Here is a 27,694-nt window from a genome sequence, read left to right as displayed (position 1 = left end):
TTGAGGTTAGAGGAGCATTCACAGTGCAGCTGCCCCATTCCCAACACACACACACACACCCTGCACAGTGCTGGCAGCTCGCAGGAGGAACAATACACCTGCTTTGGGCAGGGACGATCACTTTCACGCCTGTTGGGATTAGAGATTTTAAGTGTCATTCCAAATTGTGGGGATAAACAGTCCTGCAAAAACTTGTTAGCCCGACAAAAAGGCAGCTTAGTCGCTGGCCTTTTGTTAACTGTGATTTTTATTGGCGGATTGGATTTGATGAGGTTTAGGGTTTATTCTAAGAACTCCATTGAAGAGCTGGGTCTTTTGTTCCCCGCCACGGAGTGTGAAGATTATAAAACATGGCCCAAGCTAAGCCTACATTTTCACAGGTATTAGCTTCTGGGATACACAAGGACCACCAGACACAGCACAAACAGGCTGCCTGCCCCTCCTCCAATGGCCAGTGTGGCTCCCATCCAGCGGCCATGCTGGTTGTCACTTGTGTCCTAGACCCCTATCAGAGGTGACACAGGTAGGGAGGGGAAAAAACCAGCAAGGCTTTTTATGTCTTTTTACCATTGTGCAGAAGGGGCCAGATTAGCAGGTCCAACTTTCTTCACCTCTGCCAAAATATTAAAAGGAACAGGATCCCAGCAGTCATTTGCATCCATTCACTCCAGGAATCAGGATCTTGTCTCCCAATCATGTCGAGCCAGTGGTCACTTTTGGAATTTTGAGAAAAGAGAATGGATGTCATTAATGTCAATAGATTCAGGGGGGGGGGGATAAGAAAATGTTGGAAGGTTGCAAGCCAAGCATCGTCCTTCCTGTGATGGTGGCAGCTGTTTCCAAATGAGCGCTCCTTGCAGACCTCAAAGGTGATGCCTTCTGGTTTCTTCCAAAGCATCTTCTGGTTCAGGGAGGTGCAAGACAGCTAGGGCTTGCTATTTGTTCCAGGGAAAGAGATGCACTGGGAAAGAAGCAAATGGGTGACGGAAAGCCCATGAGGAGACATCATGGTGCCCACGGATCACTAGGTTCCAAGATGCTGCACCGATTGTTTTCAAAGGAGATTAGACAATCCCCTGGAGGATATGAGCCAAGATGGGTAAGTGGAACATCCAGAAGTAAAATGCTAGTGAACACAAGTCACAGCGAGGGAGGGCTACTGCCTTCATGCCTTGCTTGTGGCCTCCTTGGATACCTCTAGTTGGCTAATGTTGGAGGGCTAATGTAGGAGGCAAGAAGCTGCACTCTATGAATCTTTGGTCTAATCCAGCAGGATAGTGGTTGTATTCATTGGTGGTACTTCTGCTTTCTATTCTGCTCCTTAAGGTCAGATCCAGAGGCTCAGAAACACAATATGCAATCAGGGCCAATATGTCAATGGAGGCAGGTCCGGCAATCGCCTCAAGCGCAGAGGTGCCGGAGGGGGTGCAGGTGCACGTGCCGCGGAGCAACTGAGCGGGCTGGGAGGATGCACACCAAGCATTCCCCCCTGTCTCCTGCCTGTCGCCTCACAAACTGGAAAGGAGCAGAGGAAAAGTGATAAGTTTGTTTTGGGGGACTGGGGGTGGGGATGGGACGGAATGATGACAGAAGAAAGCAAAAGGGAAAGGAAGGGAGAAAGCGGGAAGGACCTAGAGAGACAGCTGCGTCTCAGGGTGTGTGCTTTTAATGAGCTGCTGAAGTCTCAAATCCTTCTTCCAGGCACAGGCTGTTGGACTCGAGGGCACCCAAAGACCATTCTGGGGTGGGCTGCTGCTGCTCTCTCCTAGGATGCCCTCACATCAGGGGTGGGGAGGGGGGCTTGGGCCTGGAAAAAGGATTTGTGTCTTCAGCAGCTCATTCAAAGCACACACCCTGAGGTGCAGCTGTCTTTCTAGGTCCTTCCCGCTTTCTCCTTCCCCTTTCTCTTTGCTTTCTTCTGTCATTATTCCATCCCATCCCTCCAAGAAAACTTCTGCGACCCTCGTCTCGTTTGGTCCAGCTCTAAGTTGCCCCATGCTGCTGCCGCCACGGCTAGCACACAGCTGCGGGCCACGCACGGCAGGTGGCCAGGGCGGTATGGGGCAACTGAGCAGACTGGGTGTGCACATGCACACACACACAGGGGCGGCAACAGTCCTGAAGCTGCCCTCCTGGCCTCAGGCGCCAGAAACTCTGGCACCGGCCCTGTATGCAAAGCCCTTTTCACTGCTGACAGAACTATATCCTTGATCAGAAGTTTGGCAGTTCCATCACAGTCCTGGTTGACTTGCAGGTGCAGAGATGACCCAGATGGTGGACACGATTGCTTCCAAGCAACCTCTTCTCTGCTGCAGAATCTAGCATGCCCCTCAGTGTATTGAGAAGCTAGAAGTTATGAAACAGTTGGCCGGATGGTTAGAGCGAAAGGAGAGGAAAGCTCAACATGAATGCGTAGTCGAACACAGGCGAGCAAGTGTTATCGCGCCTACTCTGCAGTGGTGAGGTTGGTGAAGTGAGCTCACTTCTGTGTCCCCATTGTGCCCACACAGTACTGTGCAGCTGACCTTTTGTGGACTGTGAGGGGGGCTCTTATGCCATACCCATGAGGAGTTTCAATTGGGAAACACGCCAGGCTGCTGCAACTGCTTTGCAGTGCTTTGCCTTAACTACACTGTAGCCAAACTGATGGTCTTTAGAAAGAGATCTTGTACATTCAAGTGGTCCATTGATGGCTCCCCAATAGACCGATGCAGCACCCTGACACTGCAACAAACTGCAGCCCACACTCTTTTCCTGCTCATTCCATAACTTCCTCCAGATTTTCAAGTGTACAAGAAGAACATAAGTCCTGCTTTGCAACCCAGCACAGGTTAGCCAAACAACTCCGTTGAATAACGGCCACATTTTGCAGGGCCAGGAGGCCTCGGGCCTCTCTCCTGTGCAGCAAAGACCATTCCTCAGCTCCGGTAATGAGATGTGTCAGTCCAGCGCAGTCAAGGTGGGACTTTCTCAAGCGCTCCTTTCAAGTAACAGGCATCCTGTAGGGCAAAGCATCCAAATTACCCTGTTGATTAATCTCTCCCCAAAGCAACTGGCTACAAACAAAAACGATTAAAAGATGGACCTGCCAATGAAAGTTGGCTGTCATTAAGGTGAGGGGGGAGAAACGGGGAAGAAGAGATCCCAAGGGAAATACTCCAGTACATGCTGCACCCCCCACTCCCTCATTGTTTTCCCAACCCGAAACAGTCCCGGGGATGCCAAGACCGACACCGGGCATTGGTCCTGGACATTTCCCTTCTGCCCACCAATCACTGGGGATTGGCAGGAGGAGGCAGGCCACCTAGCAATCGCCCACCACCAGCAAGGCAACCCAGGAAAACAGGTATGTGCACTCCCATCCAAACGCGCAATGATGTCTCGTCCGGAAGTGATGTCGTCAATAAAGTGCACAATGGGCAGAGATCCTGGGGATGCACACAGTAGACACATGCCCTAAGCTCCCTGCAGCGGGGGAGGGGGGCATGGCTCAGGCAGGGTTGCCAAGTGTTCCTGGCGAATGGGAGAATGGGGGGGGGGGACAACTCTCACCACTACCTCCCCTTCACCTTAGTTGAATGAAGGTTGGAAGGGGGGGGCTGTTGTTTAGTCTGCTTTTCCTTGCGCGCCCGGGAGCTCTCTAGCTTGGTTACCGTCAGCAGGATAAATGCAGGCTTTGGGGCCTAGAGGCAAGCCCAGCACTCCCCCCCTTCCTACTTGAAGTAGGTTATCAATCCAAAGCCCAGCATCGCTCACCTCACCTCAGCCTAGTCTCCATCTCCACTGGGAGCTCTTTTCCTACCCTCCAGCTACAAGGAAGACCCATGTGACTCAATTCTCTCCAGTATCAACACCAAACAGACGCCCTCTCAGTGCTACCGGCTGCCTTTCATGGTCTTTTGTTTTTCCCCTCCCAGAAAATTTCAAAAAATATATTCTCTGCCTCCCTAAAAATTTGTTCCACTATATATTGACTAGATGAGCTGGGTTCAATATCTGTATTTTTCTTCCTTGGATTTTCCAAATCCTTAAGGATTTTGAACCACCTTCCTTTCCCTTTGGCTTTCATTTCGCAAAGGCTTTTTGGACTACTTTGGATAACTTAAACAGAAACAAGTTAAAGGGGGGGGAAGGTCTTGCCAACGGGTATTGAAGTGCCCGAAAATGCCATTCTTGCCCCCTTCTATTATCGGCCCATATGACAGGTAGGTCAAAAATGCATATTCTATTGATTCTGGCACTTCGTTATCCTAATGGATGCACAGGACAGTGCTCCTAAAAGCTGAAAAGAGTTCTGTGAGCCAGGGTGGCATACTAGATGTGGAGAGATTAGGATTCCCAGTTGCCCTGCCGGTAGCAGGCAATCTCCTGGCATTTTGCTCCATTGCCTGCTGATCGCTGGTGATCAGTGAGAGGTGGCAACCGCTCCCCACTGGTGATCGCCTGCCACTGTCAGGCAACCCGGGCAAGCATGCAGCGGACGTGCTCCTGGTAGGTTGCAACAATGGCCGAATCCACATTACCTCCGCGCGGCGCTAAATGTCCGCGAAACACCCGGAAGTATAGCGTCTTTCAAGCGCGATTTCTGAAATCGCGCTTGAAAGACTCTATACTTCCGGGTGTTTCGCGGACATTTAGCGCAACACCGGGACGCGCGAAGGTAATGTGGATTCGGCCAATGTCACTTTTGGAACTGATGTCAATTGCACTGGCAACAGGCATACTCCCAAACAGACTGAATTGGCCTCACATGAACGACAAGAGCTCGCCCTTACTAGAGCAATGATGTCACTTCCGGAAGTGACGCCATCATATTGGCACAGGGAACATGCATGCAAAGATCATCTGCCTGGTAATTACCAGTTCACCCCCTTCCTGCTGAAAGGGTATAGGGACTTGGCGATGCTAGGAGAGATCTGGGTTCAGATTGTGCTCTGCTAGTAAAGAAAAGCTAAGAATTCCAGTAAGAAGCAGGAATGACTCTATTTATTGGGCATTTCTCACCATGTGACAGCCATTACAGGCCCTTCCTCCTCCGGGGGTGGGGGAATAGGCCTCCTGGGCATGTTTCGCAGTGGGCCAATTTGTGCCCCAAATGTGCATGTGCTCCCAGGCCTGCGTGATGATATCACTCCCGGGAGTGACTTCATCGCACTGTCCCAGGAGCACGTCCGGGAGGCCTATTTCCCTACCTTTCCCCCTTGCTAGCCAAGTGAGTGGTGGTGGGAGGTGGAGCGGGGATCCCTCACCCCCACCAGGGGACCTGGGTCCCTCTCTAGGTAACATGAATGCAGATAGTATAAATGTTGAGTGTTCTCCTTGCAGGTCCAGGAGCACGTGCGCACACGTGCACATTCGGAGCATGCCGGGTCCCTCCTCCCACGGGGACTGTAAGGGGACCCAGCAACTCTGCTCAGGCGCATCAGTGGCAGCTCACTCTCTTTCAAAGGAGCTCAGGACTGTTGCCAGAGAGCTAGACCATTGGTGGGGAGAGGCAGAGAAAGAACGGGAATAAAAGAATTCGCCAGCATTTCCCAGCTGAACAGGAGGGAGAAGAAGCTGCAGTGCTTCACTTTTGGAGGCTGGTGCTGTGGAAATGTGTGGCAAAAAAGGCCTAATTATCAAAAAGTTTCTCTATCATAAGAATGTAAATCAAAACAGACGCGCACACACAAAATAACCATCTGAATTTCCAGCCAAGTTGCTCTTGCTTAATATTCTCCCCTGAAGGTTTTTTTTTGCCCACATGATAGCATTTCAAATGGAATCATTAAGGCAGGCAAGCTCAAACAGTGTTCTCATCACATACTGAGGCCTAGTTAGGCTCTCGGGTATCTCCCACATGATAATGCTTCTAAGAAAGAAGAATGAGGGGGGCTGGCTTTGGAAAAGGAAGATGGAACCCAATAGTGGAAGGGGCAAGATTTTAACATTTGGAACCCCACCACAAACAAATACCAGCCTCTATATAGCACATTTTAGTTGTGCAAGGCACCGTATACTTTATTGCAGCAACCCTTACAATAGCCCTGGTAGGTAGGCCAATAATATCCCTCTCTGTTTTGCAGAGTAGGGTTTGAGGTTGGGAGAAAGGCTTACCTGTGTTTATTGAACATGTATTACTTCTCTTTTGGGGACAGTGGATGGCTACATAGGTTCTAAGAACCAGCAAACATCTTTAAAAATCCCAGCGAAAAGGACAAATCCCTAAAGTGCATGTCAAGAGCAAGAATGCAGAGGAGTTAGCCGTGTTAGTCTGTAGTAGCAAAATCAAAAAGAGTCCAGTAGCACCTTGGACTCTTTTTGAAGAGCAAGAATGGCGTTGACCAAATTTCAGCCGCTGTTCACACAGGTAGATGCTCCCCTCTCTGAAATGTGCGCTCAGATTAATGTGAACAGAGTGCGGCCTCTGCACCCATCTTTAGGATGCCTCTCTAGGAATACAGTTTTGCTTTCTAGAAAGGAAGTATGGAAATTACTAGGATAATCTCCCATAATTTTATTGGATTCCAGGGGGATTGTACACCTGTTCATAAGGAATGTGTGAACAGAAATACAAGAAAATAAGCATGTCATCTTGAAGAAACCTACAGGTAAAAAGTGTTTATGTGTACTCATGTAAAACAGAGATGATAATCCAACAGGGCTGTCATTTGCCTGCTACTGGTGTGAAAATCCTCACCGGTGCACTCTGGAGCGGGGTGAGGGGAATGGGTGGGATTAGCATCACTCGACACAGCAATATCAATGCATCAAGCGAATAGACTAGGAATCCCTCCAAACGTTATTGTCATCTATCATTATAGAGCAGGGAAACTCATAGAACATCATGGTGATGTCAGTTCTGAGTATCCACCCAGAAGTGACATGATGGCATTGAGCAACACCGATTTAGTCAATGTCCACCCCCCCACAACTCCTGCAGGTTTCCAGCAATGGGCTGCAGCTGGTAATCCCCATGAGCAATTGGGGGTGGAGCCTGGTGCACGAGCTTTGGGCTGGTGTCACTTCCAGTCTGAACTGGAAGTGACACAGCATTTTGCAAAACTTTATGGTTTTGCCATAGAGTTTTTGTGGAATGCTAGAGTGTCCTATGTCAATTCCTATTTAATCCAGAAGTAACAATGATGTGACCAGACCTTTCCTTCCACTAATTTCCTCCTGGCAGGGCCCGAGGCACTGGTGGACATTAAAGGGAATTGCTACAGCGGGAGGCCTGGCATCTCTAACAGGCATCCAAGTTCACACAGAATGCTGCTCCCCCCTTAGTGAAGCCCCACAGCACCTCATAAATGTTACACTGAGGGCTGCCAGGCTTCCTTCCATGGCAGGAGGCTTCCCACTGCCAGCTCTAGTTGTCCACACTGCTCTGAGTGGAAGAAAAGCTTTTAAAAGTCATAACAGCATCTACACCACTATGTCACCTCTGGAGGAAACCCAGAAATGATGTAGGATAGCTCTAGGAATTTCCATAATCTCTATCGTTTTACCACAGTGTTTCTGGCGATTCTTAGAGTTTTCTCCATAGTGGTACAGCCAACGTCTCTGCCCTGTATTCCCTTATCCTTGCCCCATGTCCCTGTTCTGTGCTCGCACTTTTTTAAAAGGGAGGTGTCGCAACCATGTTTATGTTACTTCTGGGGAAAACCCGGAAGTGACAGCAGGTAGCTCTAGGAATCCACGCTCATGATGATTTCCTCCCACCATGACCCTTCCGCCAGTTGGCTTGGCCTGGCAACCTTACTCACAAGACTCTTGCACATTGCACCCGAGCAAAACCACAGACAGCTATTTAGCCCCTGCATATATTCCTGTGTCTTTTGCTCTTCGGCAGGGTCTTTTGTCTTGGAAGAGCTAAATATAGCCAGTGCCATCACTACGCACAAAACCCCTCCAAGCCATTTTGTGGCAGCAAAGAAGAGCAAGGTTGACATTCTAGTTGATTTGAGTTGCAAATAGCGCGTTAGAAATTCAAGCAAAGCAGCTCCCTGGTCAGCACATTGCTCTAGGCCTCTGCAGCGCCTGTTTGGGGCTTAGCTCTGTTAATTTATTCTTTGCTTTAGCCATACAGGGTAGGCCATCTCAAAACACAGACAAAACAAAGAAAAATTCAAGGGCAGTTCAAATGCCATTTGAATGCTTTGCATGGCTCTTTGTTCCTACTTCAGCCTCATAATTTATCTCTTTTCACCTTGCAAAGAGAGGGTTTCCACTTTTCCTTCCATTTTTTTCCAAGTTTGTATCTTGCACATCTTCTAGACTAGATTGGCCTGGGCAGCCTTGCAGGGGTGGGGGTCATTATATCCAATGAGGAATTGCTACCTCATTGGTTGTGAGGCAGGCATTTGACTGCTACACTTCTTCCCAGCACAATATCCCACCAAAACAGCTCTGTTCCATGTCAGCCGCCTCTCCAGCTAGGGATCCCTGGGTCTCCTGATGAGAACGGGGGATCCCCAGCTCCCACCCTCTGCCCCCCTGCCACCACTCACCTGCTTGAGGGGGGGAAGGCAGGGGAAAAGCCTCCTGGGCACACGTTGGGCCACATGTGTGCATTCCTGTGCCTGCTCGATGATGTCACTTCCCAGAAGTGACATCATTGTGCAGACACAGGAGCACGCATGAGGATCACTCTCGGGGTGTCGCACCGGGTCTCCCTCTTCCTCTGGGAGGGTAAGGGGACCTGGCTAGACATGGACACGAACCACATTACGAACCAAAAAAACCCACGAACCGTCTGATTGTCTGTTCGCGATCTAGCAGTTCGTAAGGGTACATGGCCAACCAACCAGCGTTCGTTAGAAGCCCGGTTCATTGCGTTCGCCCGTGGTTCGTGAAGCCAGACAGTCAGGCACCATCCATCAATTCCCTTGGAAACAGAGCTGGGGGAATGCCTGAACTCTGTCTGCACTCCTTCTGTCGCCCTGGAAACCCGAATCAAAGCCCAGCTTACCTTGATCAGCAGGTCTTCCTTCCAACCATGGAGCTGCAAATTGGTTCAGTAATTGGAAATGTTTGTTACGGTTTGTTTGTTCGGGTTCGTCGTCGGCACTGAACCATGAACCGCAGGTTTGTTAATTTTTTTTGGTTCTTGCCCATGTCTAGACCTGGCAACCCTGTTTCCAGCTGTTTAAGACACAGGAGCCCTGTTGCAAAGAAACCTTTGCACCATCACCAAACTAGCATACTTGGGGGGGGGGAGACCCGACAGTTAAACCAGTAGAAAACTGACCGAATATGTTTTCCGTAAGCTACTGTACCACACTAGGTAGCTCTGATGCTTTCCCACCTATACAGTCACATCCCAGCCTTAAGCTAGCCATTTTCTCATTTCTGGGCAGCATTGTCATTTCAAAATTATAAGAGCTTAGTTGTACTCTCAGCCAAGTAAAAGCAAGATTGTATTAGCCAGTGGGAGCAAAAAGAGGAAAGAAAAGAAAGAAAAGAAAAAAAGAAAAATAGTAATGACCAAAGGTTAGATGTGTGCTTAATAAATGCAGCAATAATCTCTCTCTGAGAGAGAGGAAATTAGCTTTACAATGTGGGATTTTTTATTTGGTACTTTTGTTTTGTTTTTGGCCTTTCCATTTTCTCTTCTGAGGGGTATCTTATTCAGTTGGACACTTGGAAGAGGTAGGAAGGTTGTGGGGGGGAAACATGTTGAAGGGAAGAATAATCTTTCCCTCCCCTCGAAGCTCAGGAGTCCATAAACAACATTCTAGGCAGGAACAGACAGGATTTCAGTCTTAATCGTGAAAGGAAGCTGGTTGCTTACAGAAGCACTTCCACGGCTTTGATATAGTTGCCGAGTTATTCTTTGACTGCTTGAGAAAATAACCTGGGTTCTCACAATATTTGACTTGGAAACGAGTATCTGTGTTGAGTATTTGACCAAGACAAACAGAGAAATCCCAACCTTCTCCTCAAGGAATAATTCTGTGAGCTCTAGGCCTAACAAAACTTAGTCCGAGAGGCTCTCAGACCAAGAGCTTTAAGCAGTAAAATAGGCCTTCTAAACAGCCTTGTAAATTTGCCCAATTCAAGGTGCTGGTATTGACCTTTTTTTAAAAAAATTATATTTTATTAATTTTTTAAAAAAAATTTATGACCCATAACAAAAGCCCTATATGCAGGGGTACAGGTGCCCACCAGTGGTGGGAAATCTCCTGGTGTTTACCTGCTCCTCCTTCAACTGTTTGCTGTCACATGCTTGCTTGAGGCTAGCAATGGAGCAGCAGATTGGCTGCTGAGCCTAGAGAGGAGGCAGGGAAGCAGAGCAGGAGCTTAAAACCTGCTCCTTCTCCAGCAGCAGCTGTGGATTGGCTGGCTGTAAGGGAGAGGTGGGATGAGGAGGCCTGCTTTCCTCAGCAGGGCCTGGCTGACCTTAGAAATACTGGACATTTATATGCATGGGTGAGAGTTCACAGCAGTGGGCTCCACCAAAAGTCCTGGCAGTTGCCCCACTTTGGGATATGCTGATGCCAGCCCTGCAGAAGGGTCAGCGAAAAGCAGCCCAGAACAAGCAGAGCTGCAAAGCAGAAACATAGAAACAGCAAGACACCATCTGGGCTGAACAGCGTTGCCAGCTCCAAGTTGGGAAATTCCTGGAGATCTAGGGGGCAAAACCAGGAGAAATCTGGAGAAAGTGGGGTTTTGGAGGGAAAGGACCTTGACATGGCATAATTCTGTAGACCCCCCCCCCACAAGTAGCCATTTTCTCCAGGTGAACTGATCTCTGTGGCCTGGAGACCAGTTATAATTCCGGAAGATCTCCAGCCACTACCTGGAGGCTGGCAACCTTGGGGCTGAAGCACGTTGGTTCCTCTAGGCCAGGCTGGGGTGCAACTGAAGGATCATAGGCCCACCCTCTCCTGTAGTTAGAGTTGGGCCCATGATCCTGCAAAGATCTGCTGAGTTGCGTGTTTTCCCCTTGAGACTAGAATGCAGGAGGCCTCAAGGCTGCCAGGCGTGTGCTTTTGGCTCCGGCTCTGCCCTTTGTTCCTCGTGTCCCATGGCAGACTCTGGGATGTTGGAGGTGGATTGGCCCGCTCAGAGGGTTCCTGACTTCCTGTTCTCCAGGACTTTGAGTGGGAGCCTGCGGTGGTGGAGAAGGCAGGGGGTCTCCCCTGGAGCTTTCTAAGTGCACCAGGCATAGTGGGGCTGTGGGGGAAGGCTCTTCTTCCCTCAAGAAGTTTTCCTCCCATGTTGAGGCTGGGCCTGGACAGTTCTTGACAGAAGACAGCAAAAATAACACGAGAAAAAGTCACCTTGGTTTCTTTAGATTTTATTCATACATATGAATTGTTGTATATTGTGGATGAATGACAGCTGTAACAGGCAGAAGAGCCAACAACATCAAGTACATTGACACATTTCAGGGTCATGAGGTTGTCCTTTCAGTAATGCAGTGACTTTTCTAAATGGCAATTCTCTGTCCACATGCAAATTGCCGTCTGTAACACAAAGTTTTCTCTTTTAAGGCATGCCCTTAGCAGATTTTTTAAAAATATGGGGCGGTTATATATCACATGTACACTACCAGCCTTTTGAATCTAGGGTGGTTGTGCCATGCTGGAGAAGATTTTTTAAAAAATTCAGTTCGTCTGGATGATTGTGAGTTCTAGCACAGGAGAAAGGGATTGCACAGAACAAAGAATTTTTGAAACGGATGGCAATTGGGATAAAAATTAAAATAACAAAATGGCAGAGTAGGAAGGGCGAGATGGTAGAGATACATTGCACTTTTACTTAAAATGTGTATAGCCATCATTTTCAGCTTTTGTATAGCTCACAGCTATGGACTAGCTGTGGAACTCTTGTTTGAGTGGAGAAAATGAATATGGCAGGATAGGAAGTCAAATTTTGCTGATAAAAAGGGAACTTGGAGATCTCTGCAAAGGGGAGTCAATTCATTTTTGTAATATTTTTATTTAGAAATATACAGTCACAGTAAGTTTCCAGTGCTGTCACCTTCCTGAGAACAAGCCAGAGAAAAGCATCTGCTTCTCAAACATGCTGTTGCTTGGGTAAGTGGAATTGCAGTGCTGGCTTTGTGGGGCGATGGACAACATAGCCACCAAGGATGTAAACAAGGAATCTACAAAGTTGGGCCAGGGAAAAGGAAATTGCCACTAACAACAATCTAGGAGATATCCAGTTGCCACTCATGATGACACACTAGAAAAGTGCCACAACAGCAAAAGATCAAAATGCTTGCATTTCCCAGTTTCAGCATTTAGAACATGCAATATCCTGCAACTGCAAAACAGCTTTTGAGAACACAGTTATGTAGGTTGTACGTAACAAATAAGTAATATAGATACACTCTATTGTCTGGTTATACACAAATCTTCACATTGACACCACAAACAGACATCAGGTTTATATTCCTGATGACTTCTCTCCACAGAATCCTGGGAACTGTAGTTTGGAGAGGCCTCTGAGACCCTGCTAAATGCCTTGGACGTTGCACATGCCCTCCTCTCACAGAACTACAATTCCAGAGATATTTGAGAAGAGATAACAATTGTTTAAAACCCATAGCACAGATAGTTATAAAATTCTCCTTAATTTCTGCCTGCAGCCTCGGCCACACCAAGGAGTTCACCAATACAGACTATTTTCCAGTGCAGTTTCTTCTCTTTCAGTGCATGGTTGTATGTGTGCAAAGGAGTTCCTGATCTGTATTAACAGCGGTGGAAGCCACTTACTACAACTAGGTAGTCAGTCTGGATCCTGAAGTGTGTGTGTGTAGAAGTAGCATCTTACCCTCCCCACTTCCCACTGCAGCAAATACACATTTATGGCTGGGGTTGCTGGGGTTGCTCTTCCCCCTGGTGCGGATGGGGGATCCCTGCTCCTAGCGTTCTCCCACCACCACTCACTTGACCAGCAGGGAGAAAGGCACAGGAAATGGGCCTCCTGGGAGCCCAAACTGGGCCGCTGCAAAGCCAAGGAGTGCTTACGGGACCTGCGTGATGATGTCACTCCTGGAAGTGACGTCATCGTGCCGTGCTGGGGAGTGTACGCCCACTTTGCACGCTCACAAGAAGAAATCAAAGGTAAGTGCCAGGTCCCCCCCCCACACACACACACACTGGGAGGGTAAGGGGATCTGGCAACCCTATATGCTGACAGTTGGAGTGAGTATATCTTATCTGGGTCTCCCTAGGCCAAGTTCAGTCCTCTAGCCACTACACAGGACTGTCTCTGGCACAGTATCCAGATGTTGTGCAGGAAAGAACAATGGAAATGCATTATACTTGCCAGTAGATGGTCACTACTGAAGATAGCGACCTCAGACCTCCTGGACTTTCCATACTCTTATCAACAATCCATATACCCTGAAGCTAGTGTAGTGTAGTATTTACAGTGTTGGACAAGGATCTAGGAGACACAGGTTCGAATTCCCACTTTGCCATGGAAGCTCAATGGGTGATCTTGGGCCAATCACACTCTCTCAGCCTAACCCTACCTCACAGTGTTGTTGTGAGGATAAAATGGAGGAGAGGGAAATGATGTATGTCACTCTGGGTTCCCATTGGGGAGCATAAATACAGTAATTAAATAATTTTTTAAAAAAGTTTCTGTGCCCGAAGAGGCAGCCTCTGGTAGCTCGTCTGCGCAACCATTGCTTAAAATCCACTTGTGTGGATCAGCAGCTCTTGAAACGAATTGAAATAAAGTGACACCGGCTTCTATTCTGAAATCCTTTGGCTTGACTGCTGACCTCACCATAGTTGTCAAGCCTCTAGCCTGCTGACCCTCTTTATTTCGCTTTGAAGGGAAGTGGTAGATCAGCGGCTTTGCATGCAGAAGGGACCTGGCAAAAAAAGCACCAGGTAGTAAGATCTTTGCCTGGAGACTCGCTGTGAGTCTGAGCTGGCAATACTGACCTTGGCAGACCCATGGTTTGATTCAGCAGAAGACAGCTTCGTGTTTGTGTTCCCTCACTTCTGTCAACATTGCCCTTGGCCTGCTGTTCACAGGACATGCTTTTTTCAATGATGCTGCACAGGCATCACCAAGAAGGGGCAGACCGGCCCTTTAAATTCCCAGTGGACAGTCACTGGTGGCCAAGAGTAAGCCGAGCCATGTGGCCCCCTTGGCACTGTGGGGTCCGCCTGGCTCAGCTGGCTCCAAGGAGATTTTAACAGTCCAGTCCACTTCAGATGCGCATGTGCAGTATCACTTTATTTAAGAAAGATCCAGTGTTGTGTAGTGGTTAGAGTGTCCAACTAGGATCGGGGAGACCCAGGTTCAAATCCCCACTGCCACAGAAGTTTGCTGGATGAGCTTGGGCCAGTCATATTCTCTCAGCCCAACCTACCTCACAGGGTTGTTGTGAGGGTGAAATGGAAGATGAGAGAACGGGGATGTAAACCACTTTGGGTCCCCATTGAGGAGAAAATAGGAGTAGAGATATCTAAATGAAAATAAAAACAGGACAGGGGAGAGCCCAGAGTCCATTCAAGTGGCAGATTTACAAGACAGTGTGTCTCTTCCCCTTCAGGGCAGCAGCACAGAAAGTCATCTGAAACACTCTCTAGTTTATTTAATGAGCAGCACTTACCCTTTCCTCAATAATAAATATGCTATATGCTATGCAATAAATCCATTCTGTAAAAAAATAGCCAGTCAACATAACATTCTCAACAAAGTCCCTCTTTGTCCTGATGTTGGCTGTATCATCTACATTCTCTTCACCCGCAGTTTTAAGACTGATTCTCCCCTCGCTCCCCGTTTGGGAAGGATATCTGTTTCCTGATGTGACCCTAACATTGCGATTCTAAGCAGAGTTACTCTCTTTTTTCGTTCATGGGCTTAGAAGGGCGTTAACTCTGCTTAAAACAGCGCTGCACACATATCAAAATATTGAAATAATTCAATTCTACCCACCCCAAAAAATTTTGCTTGCAGAATATAAAACTTGCATGCGAAAACCAGCTTGAGGTAAGTAATATTAAGCGCACGAGCACGGACACATTACAGGTTGTGGATATGTGCAGTGCCTGCATGGAGCTTTACACAAATAGGAGATCCCTTTAATGTTCACTTAGGTAGAATGGCTTCATGTTAAGCCTGGCATTTGATCAAACAACGCCCCCCCCCCCCCAACCGTGTCCATTGACACGTGATAACACTGGTCAAATGTCATCAAATAATTTGAAACATTAATTAATAAATAGTGACAAATGTCTCACATGCTTAACCCATCCTTCTCAGACAAGGAGCACAGGGCAACATAACATAGGATTTCTTCCTCTAGAAGGAAGGAAGGAATGTTCTAAATGGATTTAGAGTTTAAAGCCTCATAAGCACTCTAAGGGTCCTTTTATACACACCCCATTCAGAAAATACATCTTTCAGGCCATAGCGTTACGGCTTGTCTCTGTGCATCACAGGGAGGACGCTTAGCTGACTTCACAGGGTCTGTGGCTACCTGGTATCACATTGCACCTGCCATTCTGGAGAAGGAGGGGAAATGGAAGCCGTTTGGTTCAAAATATAACAGTCAGATTTGATCAAAAGTCAGATGCCAGCTAACATTCTCACCCAAATCCCGTCTTCCGGCTTGGAAGCTAGATCAAGGGGCTTAATTGGGAGTACGGTTACCATCCTCCAGGTGGTGCCCAGAGTTCTCCCAGAATTAAAACCGATCTCCAGACTGCAGGTGTCACATTTCACAGAGGCCAGACTCTGTGGCTTCACATCCCCGCTGAGTTACCTCCCCACCCAAAACTGCACCCTCTCAACTACTGGTCCCAAATCTCCAGGAATTTCCCAGGCTGGAAGAGGCAACCCTATTTGGGAGAGGAAATGGTTGCTGGGCAGGAGGTGCCTACCCTGAATAAAGGGTGCGAGTCATTCTAATTCCTTCAGAGCTGGGGAACAAGGGTAATGTTGCCAACTTCCGGGTGAGGCCTGGAGATCTCCCAGAATCACTAATGATCTCCAGACTACAGATATGAGTTTCTATAGATAAAAGTGCTGCTTTGGAGAGTGGGCTCTATGGCATTATACCCCACTGAGATCCTTCCCCTCCTCAAACCCCACCCCCCGCCCTCCTCAAACCCCGCCCTTCCTCCAAAACTCCAGGAAGTGGTAACCCTAAGTAAGGGATATTCCTTCCGGCTGTTGCTATCCAAGGCAAGCAAAGAAGTTAAAGTGTTCCTTGCACAGGGATTACCTTGACCTTGTGATAATACTCAACAAGGTTTGACCAGTTAGGGTCAAATCATAATGAATAAAAATTTGACTCACGTCTCAACCCTTCTTCAGGAGTACTTGATCCTTCGTATCAAATGCATACACATTCTTTATATGTTTATGGTAGCAGCAGCACTCAAAATGTCGAGGGCAGAAACCATCAGAGAGAAAGGCAAGGACGGATCTTGCTCTCCCGATGCGCCAAAGTCTTTTCTACCAGATGGGACTTCTGGTGTTTGTGATCTTCTTCGCACATCACAAGAGACTTCAGCTTAAGAGATGAGCCATCTTGCCCATTCTTCTACAGCAGGCTAGACATGCCCAATCTGTTCTTTTCCATATCATTTGGCTTCCAACATGCTCAAGCATAGGGTGGGCAGAAGTCCGCTGCTTCAGCAGCATGAGGGACAAGCAGCAACCAGCTGCAACCATAGGTTTTAGCAGACGTTGAATCACATGTCTGCCATTGTTCAATGTGCGTGGCTGCAAACCCAAGACTGCATACTTTGTAATTGTGCATAACCTTAGAAAATATGATATATAAAAAAAAGAATTGCACTGATGCCCTAGTGTTCCTTCGGAACCCATATTTCTTTTGTGTGCAAAGCAAAAGGTAACATGGTTGTTGGGGGTTTTCCGGGCTGTATTGCCGTGGTCTTGGCATTGTAGTTCCTGACGTTTCGCCAGCAGCTGTGGCTGGCATCTTCAGAGGTGTAGCACCAAAAGACAGAGATCTCTCAGTGACTGAGAGATCTCTGTCTTTTGGTGCTACACCTCTGAAGATGCCAGCCACAGCTGCTGGCGAAACGTCAGGAACTACAATGCCAAGACCACGGCAATACAGCCCGGAAAACCCCCAACAACCATCGTTCTCCGGCCGTGAAAGCCTTCGACAATACAAAAGGTAACATGATTTGGCATAACCTGTTTAGAAAAAACATTCACAATGGCTCTAAACTCCTAGACCTTCCGGATTGCATCAGTCCCCATTTCCAGCACAGGAAATACAAGATATGCAAAAAACTTTTAAAAGCGAAAAAGAAATCCTGTATATCTCAATCAGAAAAACAATGCTCTGTGTCTAGAACAAGGTTTTGGCATATGTCTGATATATATTCACTTAGATTTGCATGCATTGCTATCCCTTTCTGGGGGGGAGGTCAATGTTTGGTAGAATTTGATGTTCATTCTAGTAAGCCGCTGAGAAAGGGGAAATAGGACTGAGATTTTTTAAAATGGGGTAATAGTACTTTAAGACAGTGGGATGGGAACTGAGGGTGATGATGAGGAGGAGGAGGTATCAGAATCATTTTCCCCCAGAGAGCAATTGAGGGAGTAGGAAAAAGTCCAGAGGGTGAAGCATTCACCCTTCCCTTCCTGCCATTCCATTGCTTCATCTTAGAGCGGGACCACAAGTGATGCCTGACACAGGTTGGACACTAGTCAGCTTCCCTCAAGTTTTGATGGGAAATGTAGGCATCCTGGTCTCGCAGCTTGGCTCTCTGACTGCTGTCCAATGGACTTTTCAACTGTCACTTGTCCAACATTCCGCCAAGCTGCCTACATTTCCCATCAAAACTTGAGGGAAGCTGGCAAGTGTCCAACCTGTGTCTGGTGTCACTTGTGGTCCCGCTCTCAGAGTTATCAATCTCCAGATGAAGCCTGGAGATCTCCCAGAATTACAACTGAACTCCAGACTACAGAGATCACTTCCCCTGGAGAAAATGGCTGCTTTGGAAGGTGGACTCTATGGCATTATACTCTGCTGAGGTCCCTCCCCAAACCCCAGCCTTCCTAGGTTCTACCACCAAATTTCCAGGAATCTGGAGTTGGCAACCCTACTTCAACTCCAAAAGTTGCTGCTAGCTTTTAAGAAAAAGGTCAGGAAAAAGTTACATACAACTGTATGTAATTTGTAAATTAACCCTGAGGGCAGATCGTTTTCACTTTCACAGAAGTAAAGCTTTTTTGCATGAAAAGGTAAAAGGATACTTCCAATTTTAATTCAGAAAAAAAGTGTGATTGAGAAGTCACAAATCTGGAAGACATTTAAAAAAAAAAGATGTTGTGAAACAGTTCAACATGTGTTGGGCAATCAAGTGTGAGGGTTTCACAACTTTTGGTTTGTTGACTCAAGTTCTAGGCACAGGTTGATCCATTCCCCGAACCAATGTTCGGTAACTTGCTTAGTCAACCCGGGCTAAGGGGTAGGGAGAAAACTACTTGAAAAAACAGAAAAATAATCATGAGAACTGTCCATGTTCTGACTCTTCTGAAACCCACCAGACCCTCTTTGGTATCCTATGCCCAGTTTTGGCAGAATTAGGCCCTCTAGTCTGAAGTGGCTGCAGATACCTGGAATCAGAGGACAGGAGCCCAAATACAGATTTGGCAAAGAAAACACCATTCTTCTGGGAGATGATGTGCATGAAAGGGTGGGAGAAGGAATTCATTGGGAGGCCAGGGTGGGAGAGGGAACCATTAGACCGATAAGCAGGGAAGTCCAGTGGCTTCCCTCAACAATATGTTGCCTATTCCGATCTAGGAACTACGTAGCAAGCCACGGCATGGAATTGGCTCTCTGGATTACCTAAAGAACAAGACTGGGAAAAGTGTCCTGGTTTGCACCACCTGTGGTTCCCTCCTCCAGCTAATCCAACAGGCTCTGTACTCTACCCCACCCCAGCATATACCCGAAGCAGCCAACATCTTTCCAGATTGTTCTCCACAAAGTGAGATCGCATCATCAGGATCGCCTTCTTATTTTTTCCCCCATAATCATTCGCATTCATCAGCAGAAGCCGTGCAGCACAATGACAAGAGAAACGAGTGGATAAGTAATGTCTGCTCATAAATAATCATGGGCCATTTTGCTAGGCTTGGAGATCCCCACACGTAATGGTCTGGACATGCTCTTGTATATCATAGGAGGAACATGGAACATTTAAAAAAAGACTCCTCTGCAGAGTGCCGGCCAATCTGGAAATCTGTAAGCCCTCCGTCTCACTTGGGGACCCAGGCTGAACCCTGTGAAGCCCACAGAAAGATACGGAGAGCGTCCTTCATGACTCAGCTGGTGCTGGGTTCTTGGCACACACCACACCTTGCTGGACACATCGAATAAGCTCTTTACGGTTGTCCAGGATGGTGTCAAAGCTCTCCTGCAGCCGGTTTTGTTGGTCAACGACCTTCTGCTGGAGGCTGCGGATCCAGCGCAGCAAGGCCAAGCGGCGGTACATGACCAAGTGGACGTGGTGCTTCTCTTTCTCCCGCTCCTTGAACTTCTTCTTGTCCTGAAGGTTCTGAAAGGCCTCGGCCAGGGCTGGGAAGAAGGTCTCAGGAATCGGGGAGGCCTTTCCAGGGTCAGCATCAGGCAGCTTGGACTCCGAATGACCTCTCCAGTTTTCAGTGGCAACAACGGGCACATCCCAAGCACTGGCGCCTCCACTGTCAGGGCTGTCAATGCTGAGGGAACTGCTGGCATAACCATTGTCCTCTAAAGGGGAGCCAGCCACCTTCCCATTCAGCTTTATCCTTTCCTCTGTGGTAGTCTTCTCCTGCTCCAAGCCATTCACCTCAGCTCCCTCCGGTGGCCTGCGGATGTCTTCCTCCTCCTCAGAAGCAAGAGACACGCCATCTGAGTTCAGGCCCTTGGGGACATCTCTAGGCCTGCTCTTTGCATTCTGCTTGTGTAGAAGTAATGTTTGATTATCTGGTGCCTGAAGAGCATTACTCTCAAGCGTCTCCAGTCCCCCTGGAGCTGGAATCCCCGGCGTGGTTTGGTTCCAGTTCTCATTGCTGTCACAAGCTTCCTTGCCTATGAAGTTGAGGTTCTTGTCTGGTTGACCATCCCTCGCACCAAGGTAGGCTGTGTCCAGTTGTGAGTTTGCCTCATGGAAAAGTGGGTTGTGAGGTACTTCTGGTTGACACATGGCAAACATCCGTCTACCCTCTTATCTGAGGAAAAGAGAGACAGAGAAACACAGGAAAGAAATGTTAAGTGACATGCCAAAAATACTAGCAATCTGACCGCTGCCTTCTGAAATCCAATATTTGCCTCTCTCCTGCAGCACTGGGACATCTATTGATCAACTGATCAAATATTATCAACTGGCCATCTTTTGACAGTATTTAACTTCAGTTGGGCATTCCCTGAAGCTAAGCATCCTGCTGTATAGAGGAACTTGCATTTTATTTTTTATCATGGTATCATCTGAGGGGAGATACCTTGAAATCAGGCCACACACACACACACACACACACACACACACACACACACACACACACACACACACACACACACACACACACACACACATACAGTAGCTGCAGATATCCTCTGATCTGTGGCCAATGCAAGTCTTTTATTTATATTTATTTAAAAACATCACATCATGCCTTCTCAACCATACATATGTGCTATACAGTCACAACTAGACATGGGCACGAACCACATTACGAACCAAAAAACCCCATGAACCACCTAATCGTCTGTTCACGATCCGGTGGTTCATGAGTGTCCATGGCCAACGAACCAGCATTCGTTGGAAGCCCGGTTCGTTGCATTTGCCCGCAGCTCATGAAGCCAGTCAGGCACCATCAATCGATTCCCCTGGAAACGGAGCTGGGGGAATCCCTGAACTCTGTCTGCACTCCTTCTGTTGCCCTGGAAACCCAAATCGAAGCCCAGCTTACCTTGATTGGCAGGTCTTTCTTCCAAACATGGAGCTGCAAATTGGTTACATGGGAGAAGACACCCGGGGGGAGGGAGGGGGAAGGGGGGTGTTCTGTAGCCATGGGCACTCCAGTCTCATCCCTGCCAATCCTGATAGGCAGTTCTGATGGCCAACCCCTTGTACACTTGGCCAACGTCAACTGGTGGCTCTAATTGTATCGAGTGGGAGTTTCTTGGGGGCCTCGGATTGGAGAGGGTATAACTCCAAGATCCCTATTGCAATCTTGACCAAATTTGGTTGCTGGCTGGAGGAGAGCCTGCTAAACACTCCCTGTAAATATGGGCTCTCTAAGTGCAACGGTGGCCGTTCCGACACCCGAGAACCACGAACCGCAAACCAGTTCAGTAACGGGAAATGTTCATTACGGTTCATTGGTTCGGTGGCGATACCAAACCAGGAACCACTGGTTTGTTAATTTTTTTTGGTTCGCACCCACGTCTAGTCACAACCCACTTATGGTGACCCCAGCAAGGGGCTTTCAAGGCAAGAGAGAAGCAGGGGTGGTTTGCCTTTGCCTTCCTCTGCAGAGTCTTCCTTCCCCCATCCAAGTACTGACTCTGCTTAGCTTCCGGGATCTCATGAGAATGGGCTATAACATGCCATCTTCCCTCCCATGGTATCTGACAAAGGAAGATTTGACTCTTGAAAGCTTATACTCTGGAGATCTTGATGGTTTTTAAGGTGCTACTGGACTCAAACCTTGCTCTTCCCTCCCATGGGTAAACATATAATACATTAAAAGACATACCATGAAGAAACATTCTTAAGAGGCCCCATTCCTTTTAGGTCTGTCAAGTTCAGAAAAGCCCCGTGGCCATCCTAGATCTCTGCCCAGCAACACTGCCCTGTCCCTTATTCCCAGAGTGTATCATCTTCTCTCTGGATGGTAGCAGCTGTCAAAAACAAATCTGAAAGATGATCATTCGCTAGACTTTAAATCTGCAAAGCCATTTAAAAGCTCCACCTACTTGTCTCATCTCCAGCTTTGGTCCTACTAGCTAGCCCAGGGACAATTGATCACTTTCACTCCTATGCACTTTCGTGCCTTAGAGGTAGAGATATCACCTGCTGCCCATCTCCTTTACTGCTCTTTGGAAAACGGGACCAAATAGGCCTGCTGTGGGTACAGAGATCAGGCTTCAAGCATTCAAAATATAAGTTTAATAAAACAAAAGAGTGTACATGATCTGTAAAGCATTGGGCTGAGCAAGGATAGAAAGAATTAATGAAAACATGGTGGTAAAAATGCTGTCAAGTTGCAGCTTTATGGTGACCTCATAGAAATTTTCAAGGCAACAGAAATGGTTTGCCATTGCCTGCCTTTGTGTAATGATCCTGGATTTCCTTAGTGGATTCCCATCCAAGTACTAATTAGGGCTGACCCTGCTTTGTTTCTAAGATCTGAGAAGATCAGGCTAGCCTGGGCCATCTAGTCTGGAAACATGTGGTCCTCTAAACTCTATATTTACCCTAACAATGCTGTTGCTAGGATAGGCTACTAATGCTTAATGCTGGGGTTTCTCCCATTGTCCCTTAACACGTGGGCAAGATGGAGTCCCTAAATAAAGACTGAGTCCTTCGTGGCTTGTATCCATGAGAGAAGATGAAAAAAGAGAAGAGAGCTTCCTTCTCATGTCCCGAGAAATTAAAATCTCCCCTTGGGAGTTTGCCTCCCTCTGAGGTCAGTTCTGATCTTCCTGCCCCCGGTCTCTGTTCATTAGGTGTGACAAACTTGTAGAAGTGTTAGATGGTTAACCTTTTTTCTGTTCTGTCCATGTCCATCTGCATAACTAAGCAGGGTGAAGGGCATATCTGCAACACACACACACACACACACACACACAGGGCTTTTTTTCAGTGGGAACACAGTGGAACGAAGTTCTGGCACCTCTTGAAAATGGTCACATGGCCAGTAGCCCAACCCCCTGATCTCCAGACAGAGGGGAGTTTAGATTGCCCTCCGCACCACTGGAGCAGCGCGGGGCAATCTAAACTCCCCTCTGTCTGGAGATCAGGGGGCGGGGCCACCGGCCATGTGACCATTTTCACTGAGGGCGATTTTAAAAACTCCCCCTTTGTTCCAGCTAACCCAAAGAGACATCATTGTGCAGTCCTGAGTTCCACCACCTCCTTTCCCAGAAAAAAGCCCTGCACACACACACATATAAATTCATTAAAATAAATTAATAGCCTAAACAAAAGGGATCTCAATTAAAATCACAGTCTGTGACCCATTAGCAAATATACCAAATTAGCACAGCTAGGCAGCCAGGGAACTTCCCCTGGGAGGGAGTTCTAGAAGTAGGGCATCGCCACATTCGCTGAAGAACCTACAGTTTTAGAACTCAAAACAACTGGGAGAAACAAATCACCAGGAGTAGATGAGATATCAATAGAACTATTTCAAGCTACAGAAACTATCAAAATTTCAACAAAAAATATGCCAACAAATATGGAAAACAAAACGATGGCCCACAGACTGGAAAAGTTCAATCCACATTCCAATTTCAAACAAAGGAGACATCAGACTGTAGCAATATTAGACTATCTCATTAATTGCCCACACAAGCAAAGTTATGCTAAAAATTCTACAATAAAAACTCTTGCCATATATAAACAAGAAATGCCATATAAGCAGGCTGGATTCAGAAAAGGAAGAGGCACCAGAGATTGTGTTGCAAATTTGGTGCTTACTGGAGTGCACCAGAGAATTTCAGAAGAAAGCCAGCCTATGTTTTATAGATTACAGCTAAGCTTTCAACTGTGTGGATCATGAAAAGCTATTGACTGTTTTAAGAGACATGAGGGTCTCACAACACCTGATTGTTCTGATGTGCAACCTGTATTCTGGAAAAGAGGCCACTATTAGGACAGAATATGCCTATAGAGAATGGTTTCCAGTCGGCAAAGTTGTCAGACAAGGGTGTATATTATCTCGCTATCTGTTCAACCTATATGCAGAACATATCATAAGGAAAGTGCGTTTGATTTAGAAGAAGGTGGGTCCTAGATCAAATCAAACCTGAATTCTCCCTAGAAGCTAAAATTATGAAACTGAGGCTATCGTATATCATAAGAAGACAAGACTCAATAGAAAAAACAATAATGCTAGGAAAAGTGAAAGGCAGTAGAAAAAGAGAAAGACTCAACATGAAATGGATTGACTCAATAATGGAAGACATGACCTTCAGTTTGCAAGACCTGAGCAAAGGCTGACAGTGATAGGCTATTTTGGATGTCATTAATTCAGTCACCGTAAGTCAGGATTGACCTGCTGGTATATAAAACACACACACACCCATAACCAATAGGAAATTTGGAGTTGACACCCTTCCACATGGGAGTCACGTGAACATAAGCAGATCAGGTCAGAAATACTGGCTTGAGGCCTAGTGGATACTATAGGACTACCACCGTAAGCAACAATGGTAAAAGTCTCTCCACCATTCGCACACCTTGGACAGTAGTCTCCAAACACTATCACTGGAGGTCATGGAAGGGCTCTATTTCTTTATAAAAAGAAGTGGGGCAAAGCTCAGGGTTGCAGGTACCCTGCCCATCTACTCTGAAGGAAGTCCCTGCTCATGAATTCAAAATGTGTGGAACTGTCTCTGGTCACCACCCAACTGACCTCTGCAGGTGGAGGCACAGAAAGCAGAACTTGCGGGGCGGTGGGGAGACCTTAAGTGGCAAGCTGGACAGCAGAGGAGGTGGTCCTTCAGGTACCCCATTCAGAAGGCATTTAGGGCTTTAAGGAAAGAACTAGCATCATGAAGTCTGCCCTCGTGAATAAGCCTAATGCTTCACTTTTGAAAGGAAGTGCCATGTAAAGACTCTTACAGTAGTATAAAGTTTAGCTATGAGGGCTTTGGCCCCACAATGTCAGGCGTAGAAGGAAGGTTCTACAATTACCCTCAATAACTGCAGGTACACTTTGTTTATTAACTTCATTTATATGCCATCTTTCTCCTCACTGGGAGCCAAAGAGAGGGTGAAAGTAAGAGAAGGAGGGAGGAAAGTGTGTGCGAGTGTCATGGCCCACATGGGGAGTTGAATCTGGTCCCAGGTCCTAGCCCAGCACTCTAACCACCATGTAGCAATTCTGTACAGACATGCATAGCAAACAGTCACTTGATAATGTTATACAGTAGAAGATGCTAGCATTGTGGGGTAAGTGTGCTTCTATCTGCATAGCCCCACCCTGAGTTCTGTTTCTTGGTTGTTTTGGAGTGCAATGAGGTGTTGGGAAATGATCTGAATGAAAGTCAAGATCACTTTATAGCAACTTTTTTCGATGGAAAGGTATGGTGCTAAATGGCTGCAGCTAAAAGAAGAGGGGCTGGCCAAGACCAACACATCTGCCAGACATTTTGGTGTTAAGGCCAGTCCTATTTTCATGGTTCTGCTGCCAATGTTTCTGCAGACACAGACAGAAACAGTCCCTGCTACTTCAAAGGAGTTAATGCTTTATAATATTTCTCCTTCTCATGAAAATTATTGTCCATGAAACGTGAGGGGCCGCTTCATACAATGCAACTGAGGGTGTACACCTATCATATCTGAAGTGCATACACAAAACCATACAGCATCAATGCATCAGATTTGTCCTGAATGCGAGATATATGCATTGCACAGCTTTGCTAATCAGCTGGCTGGGATTGACAAACATGATGGATCACTCTGGTTCACTTTCCATAATGTGTGAAATTGCTCTCAGCTGAAAGCCTGGCTTGTTTGGATGGTAAACAGTTTTGACAGACTGTGGAAATGTCATTGGTTAGCGTATCAAACCAGTGTGGTGGAGTGGTAAAAGTGTCTGGGAGATCGAGGTTGAAATTCCCTCCCTGCTATGGAAATTTGCTGGATAACCTTGGGCCAGCCATATTCTTTCACCCTAATCTACCTCACATGATTGTTGTGAGGATAAAATGGAGAAGAGGATGTAAATACTTTGGTTCCCCGTGGGGGAGAAAGATGGAGTATTAAATGAAGTAAATAATAATAAAACCCTACTCTGCCATAAAGTCCATTGGATGATTGGTACCAGATACTTTCTCTTAGCAATATTTATTTTATTTTATTCAGCTTATACCCTGCGCTTCGCTTCCCACAAGCCGGCTCAGGGCGGCTTACAACAAAGATATACAATTAAAACAATAAAAGATATAATAACCTACGCCACAAGAGGTGGTGAAGATAGTAAGGGGAAGGAGGGCTCAGTTTACTGAACCTGGAGCCCCTTAAAGGAAATATAACAGCAACATCTAGTTAAAATACCCCCTCCCCCCAGCTCATACGGCTTGTCTGTTTTAAAGTGGCAGCCCAGCACTACCAGTGTGGCAGAAACACTGTACACAGCCACGTCTGTTGCCGTGAAACATAGGCCAAAGACCACAATGTGGGGCATATAATATATTCCTTATTATAAAAATGCAAACAAGAATGTCTTAAAAGGCAGCATCTGATCACTTTGCTGCGTGCCTGAAAAAAAATTAGCTGTTGCAGCTGGAGGCAATCTGGACAGATACGGCCAAGGGTGGTAGCAACTCGAGGGGACACCAGATCAGCCCTTCAGGGCATTTCCTACAGAACGGTGCAGAGGGGAAATATTGACGACCCACCTTGGCCCATCACAGGCCCTCCCCAAACGGCAGCTTTCCCGTCTCCCTTAAGCGGCTTAAAGCACCAAACGGGGAGAGGGAAGGTGAAAGAGGAAGGGGGAAGCGGCTCGGAAGACAATTGAACAGATGGTTACGAGGCTTAGGCAACGCAGCCCGTCAAGCACAGAGAGAGGCGGGGAGAGCCCAGCTGATTCCGGTACAATCCGAGCAGCAGCACGCCGAGAGAGCGAGCAACGGGGACGGCAGGATGCAAGGGCTGAGGCCAGCCATAGCAGGGCTGATGGGCGAGGGGGGCTCAAGCTGGGCAGCTCCCTTCCGCCCTGCCGCGGGGCTCCCAGCACCTCGCCCTCCGCGCTGCCAGGGCCCCTCCAGCCCACGCCACGCGGGGAAAGGCGGGGGTCGGTTTCCGCCTGCCAAGCCAGGCACCCATCGAGCCGAGGAGGGTCCTCTTTCCAGCCGCCCCCGCCGACCCAGGCGCGCCATATGCCAACAGGACCCCGCCGCGGGCTTGCAATGCGCCCCCCCCCCCCCCGCTTGCGCCGCAGAGCCGGGCACTCACCGCGAGAGGCTGGCAGCGACCCGAGGGGGCCGGAGGGAGGGGGCGTCGGGGCTGCTTCTGCGGCTGGGGCCGTCGCCGAGCTGGCGGAGGACGGAAATCGCATGAGGCGAGGCGAGCGTCAGGCACTGCCCACTTCCGAGAGTAGCCCAGGCGGCTGTGGCTGGCACCCGGGGAGGCTGGCGGGGCTTTGCGCACGGAAAGGGCGGCGGCGGCGGGAGGGAGAACAGTGGCGCCGATCTCCTCCGCTCCGAAAGCCTGGCGCGGGAGGAGACCCAGAAGACTTGCCCATTCACACGACCCAACTAGCGTGTTAAGAATGTGGGCTGGAGGGAACTGCTAAGCAGCCACCCTACGCCTGCCGCAACGTGCGCCTTAAAGGTGCCAAATACTGGGCTCGTTGATTTATTGCATCTATACTCCGCTTTTCTCCCCAGCGGGTACCCAAAGCGGCTGGCATCGTTCTTCCCCATTTTATCGTCACAACAACCCTGTGAGGCAGGTGAGGTGGAAAGTGTGTGACTGGCGCAGCGTTCGCCAGTAGCAACCTTCCTTGGTGAAATTTGAACTTG

At 47.8% G+C, this 27,694-nt stretch overlaps 1 protein-coding gene across 1 annotated transcript; it reads right to left on the bottom strand.

Annotated features, from left to right (window-relative positions):
* Positions 1-19,264: 19,264 nt before the first annotated feature.
* C15H1orf216 (chromosome 15 C1orf216 homolog) lies at positions 19,265-27,193 on the bottom strand. Its single transcript, XM_054999950.1, has 2 exons — positions 27,126-27,193; positions 19,265-20,166 (listed from the first exon to the last, which is right to left on the bottom strand). Exon 2 carries the CDS (start codon positions 20,148-20,150, stop codon positions 19,272-19,274), a length of 879 nt encoding a protein of 292 aa, XP_054855925.1. The 5' UTR covers positions 20,151-20,166; positions 27,126-27,193; the 3' UTR covers positions 19,265-19,271.
* Positions 27,194-27,694: the final 501 nt, after the last annotated feature.

Source organism: Eublepharis macularius, chromosome 15 (genome assembly GCF_028583425.1).
Source record: "Eublepharis macularius isolate TG4126 chromosome 15, MPM_Emac_v1.0, whole genome shotgun sequence".
In the NCBI taxonomy this organism is placed as follows: Eukaryota; Metazoa; Chordata; class Lepidosauria; order Squamata; family Eublepharidae; genus Eublepharis; species Eublepharis macularius.
Note: the sequence above shows the minus strand (reverse complement) of the source record. Positions and strands in the feature narration are given on the sequence as shown.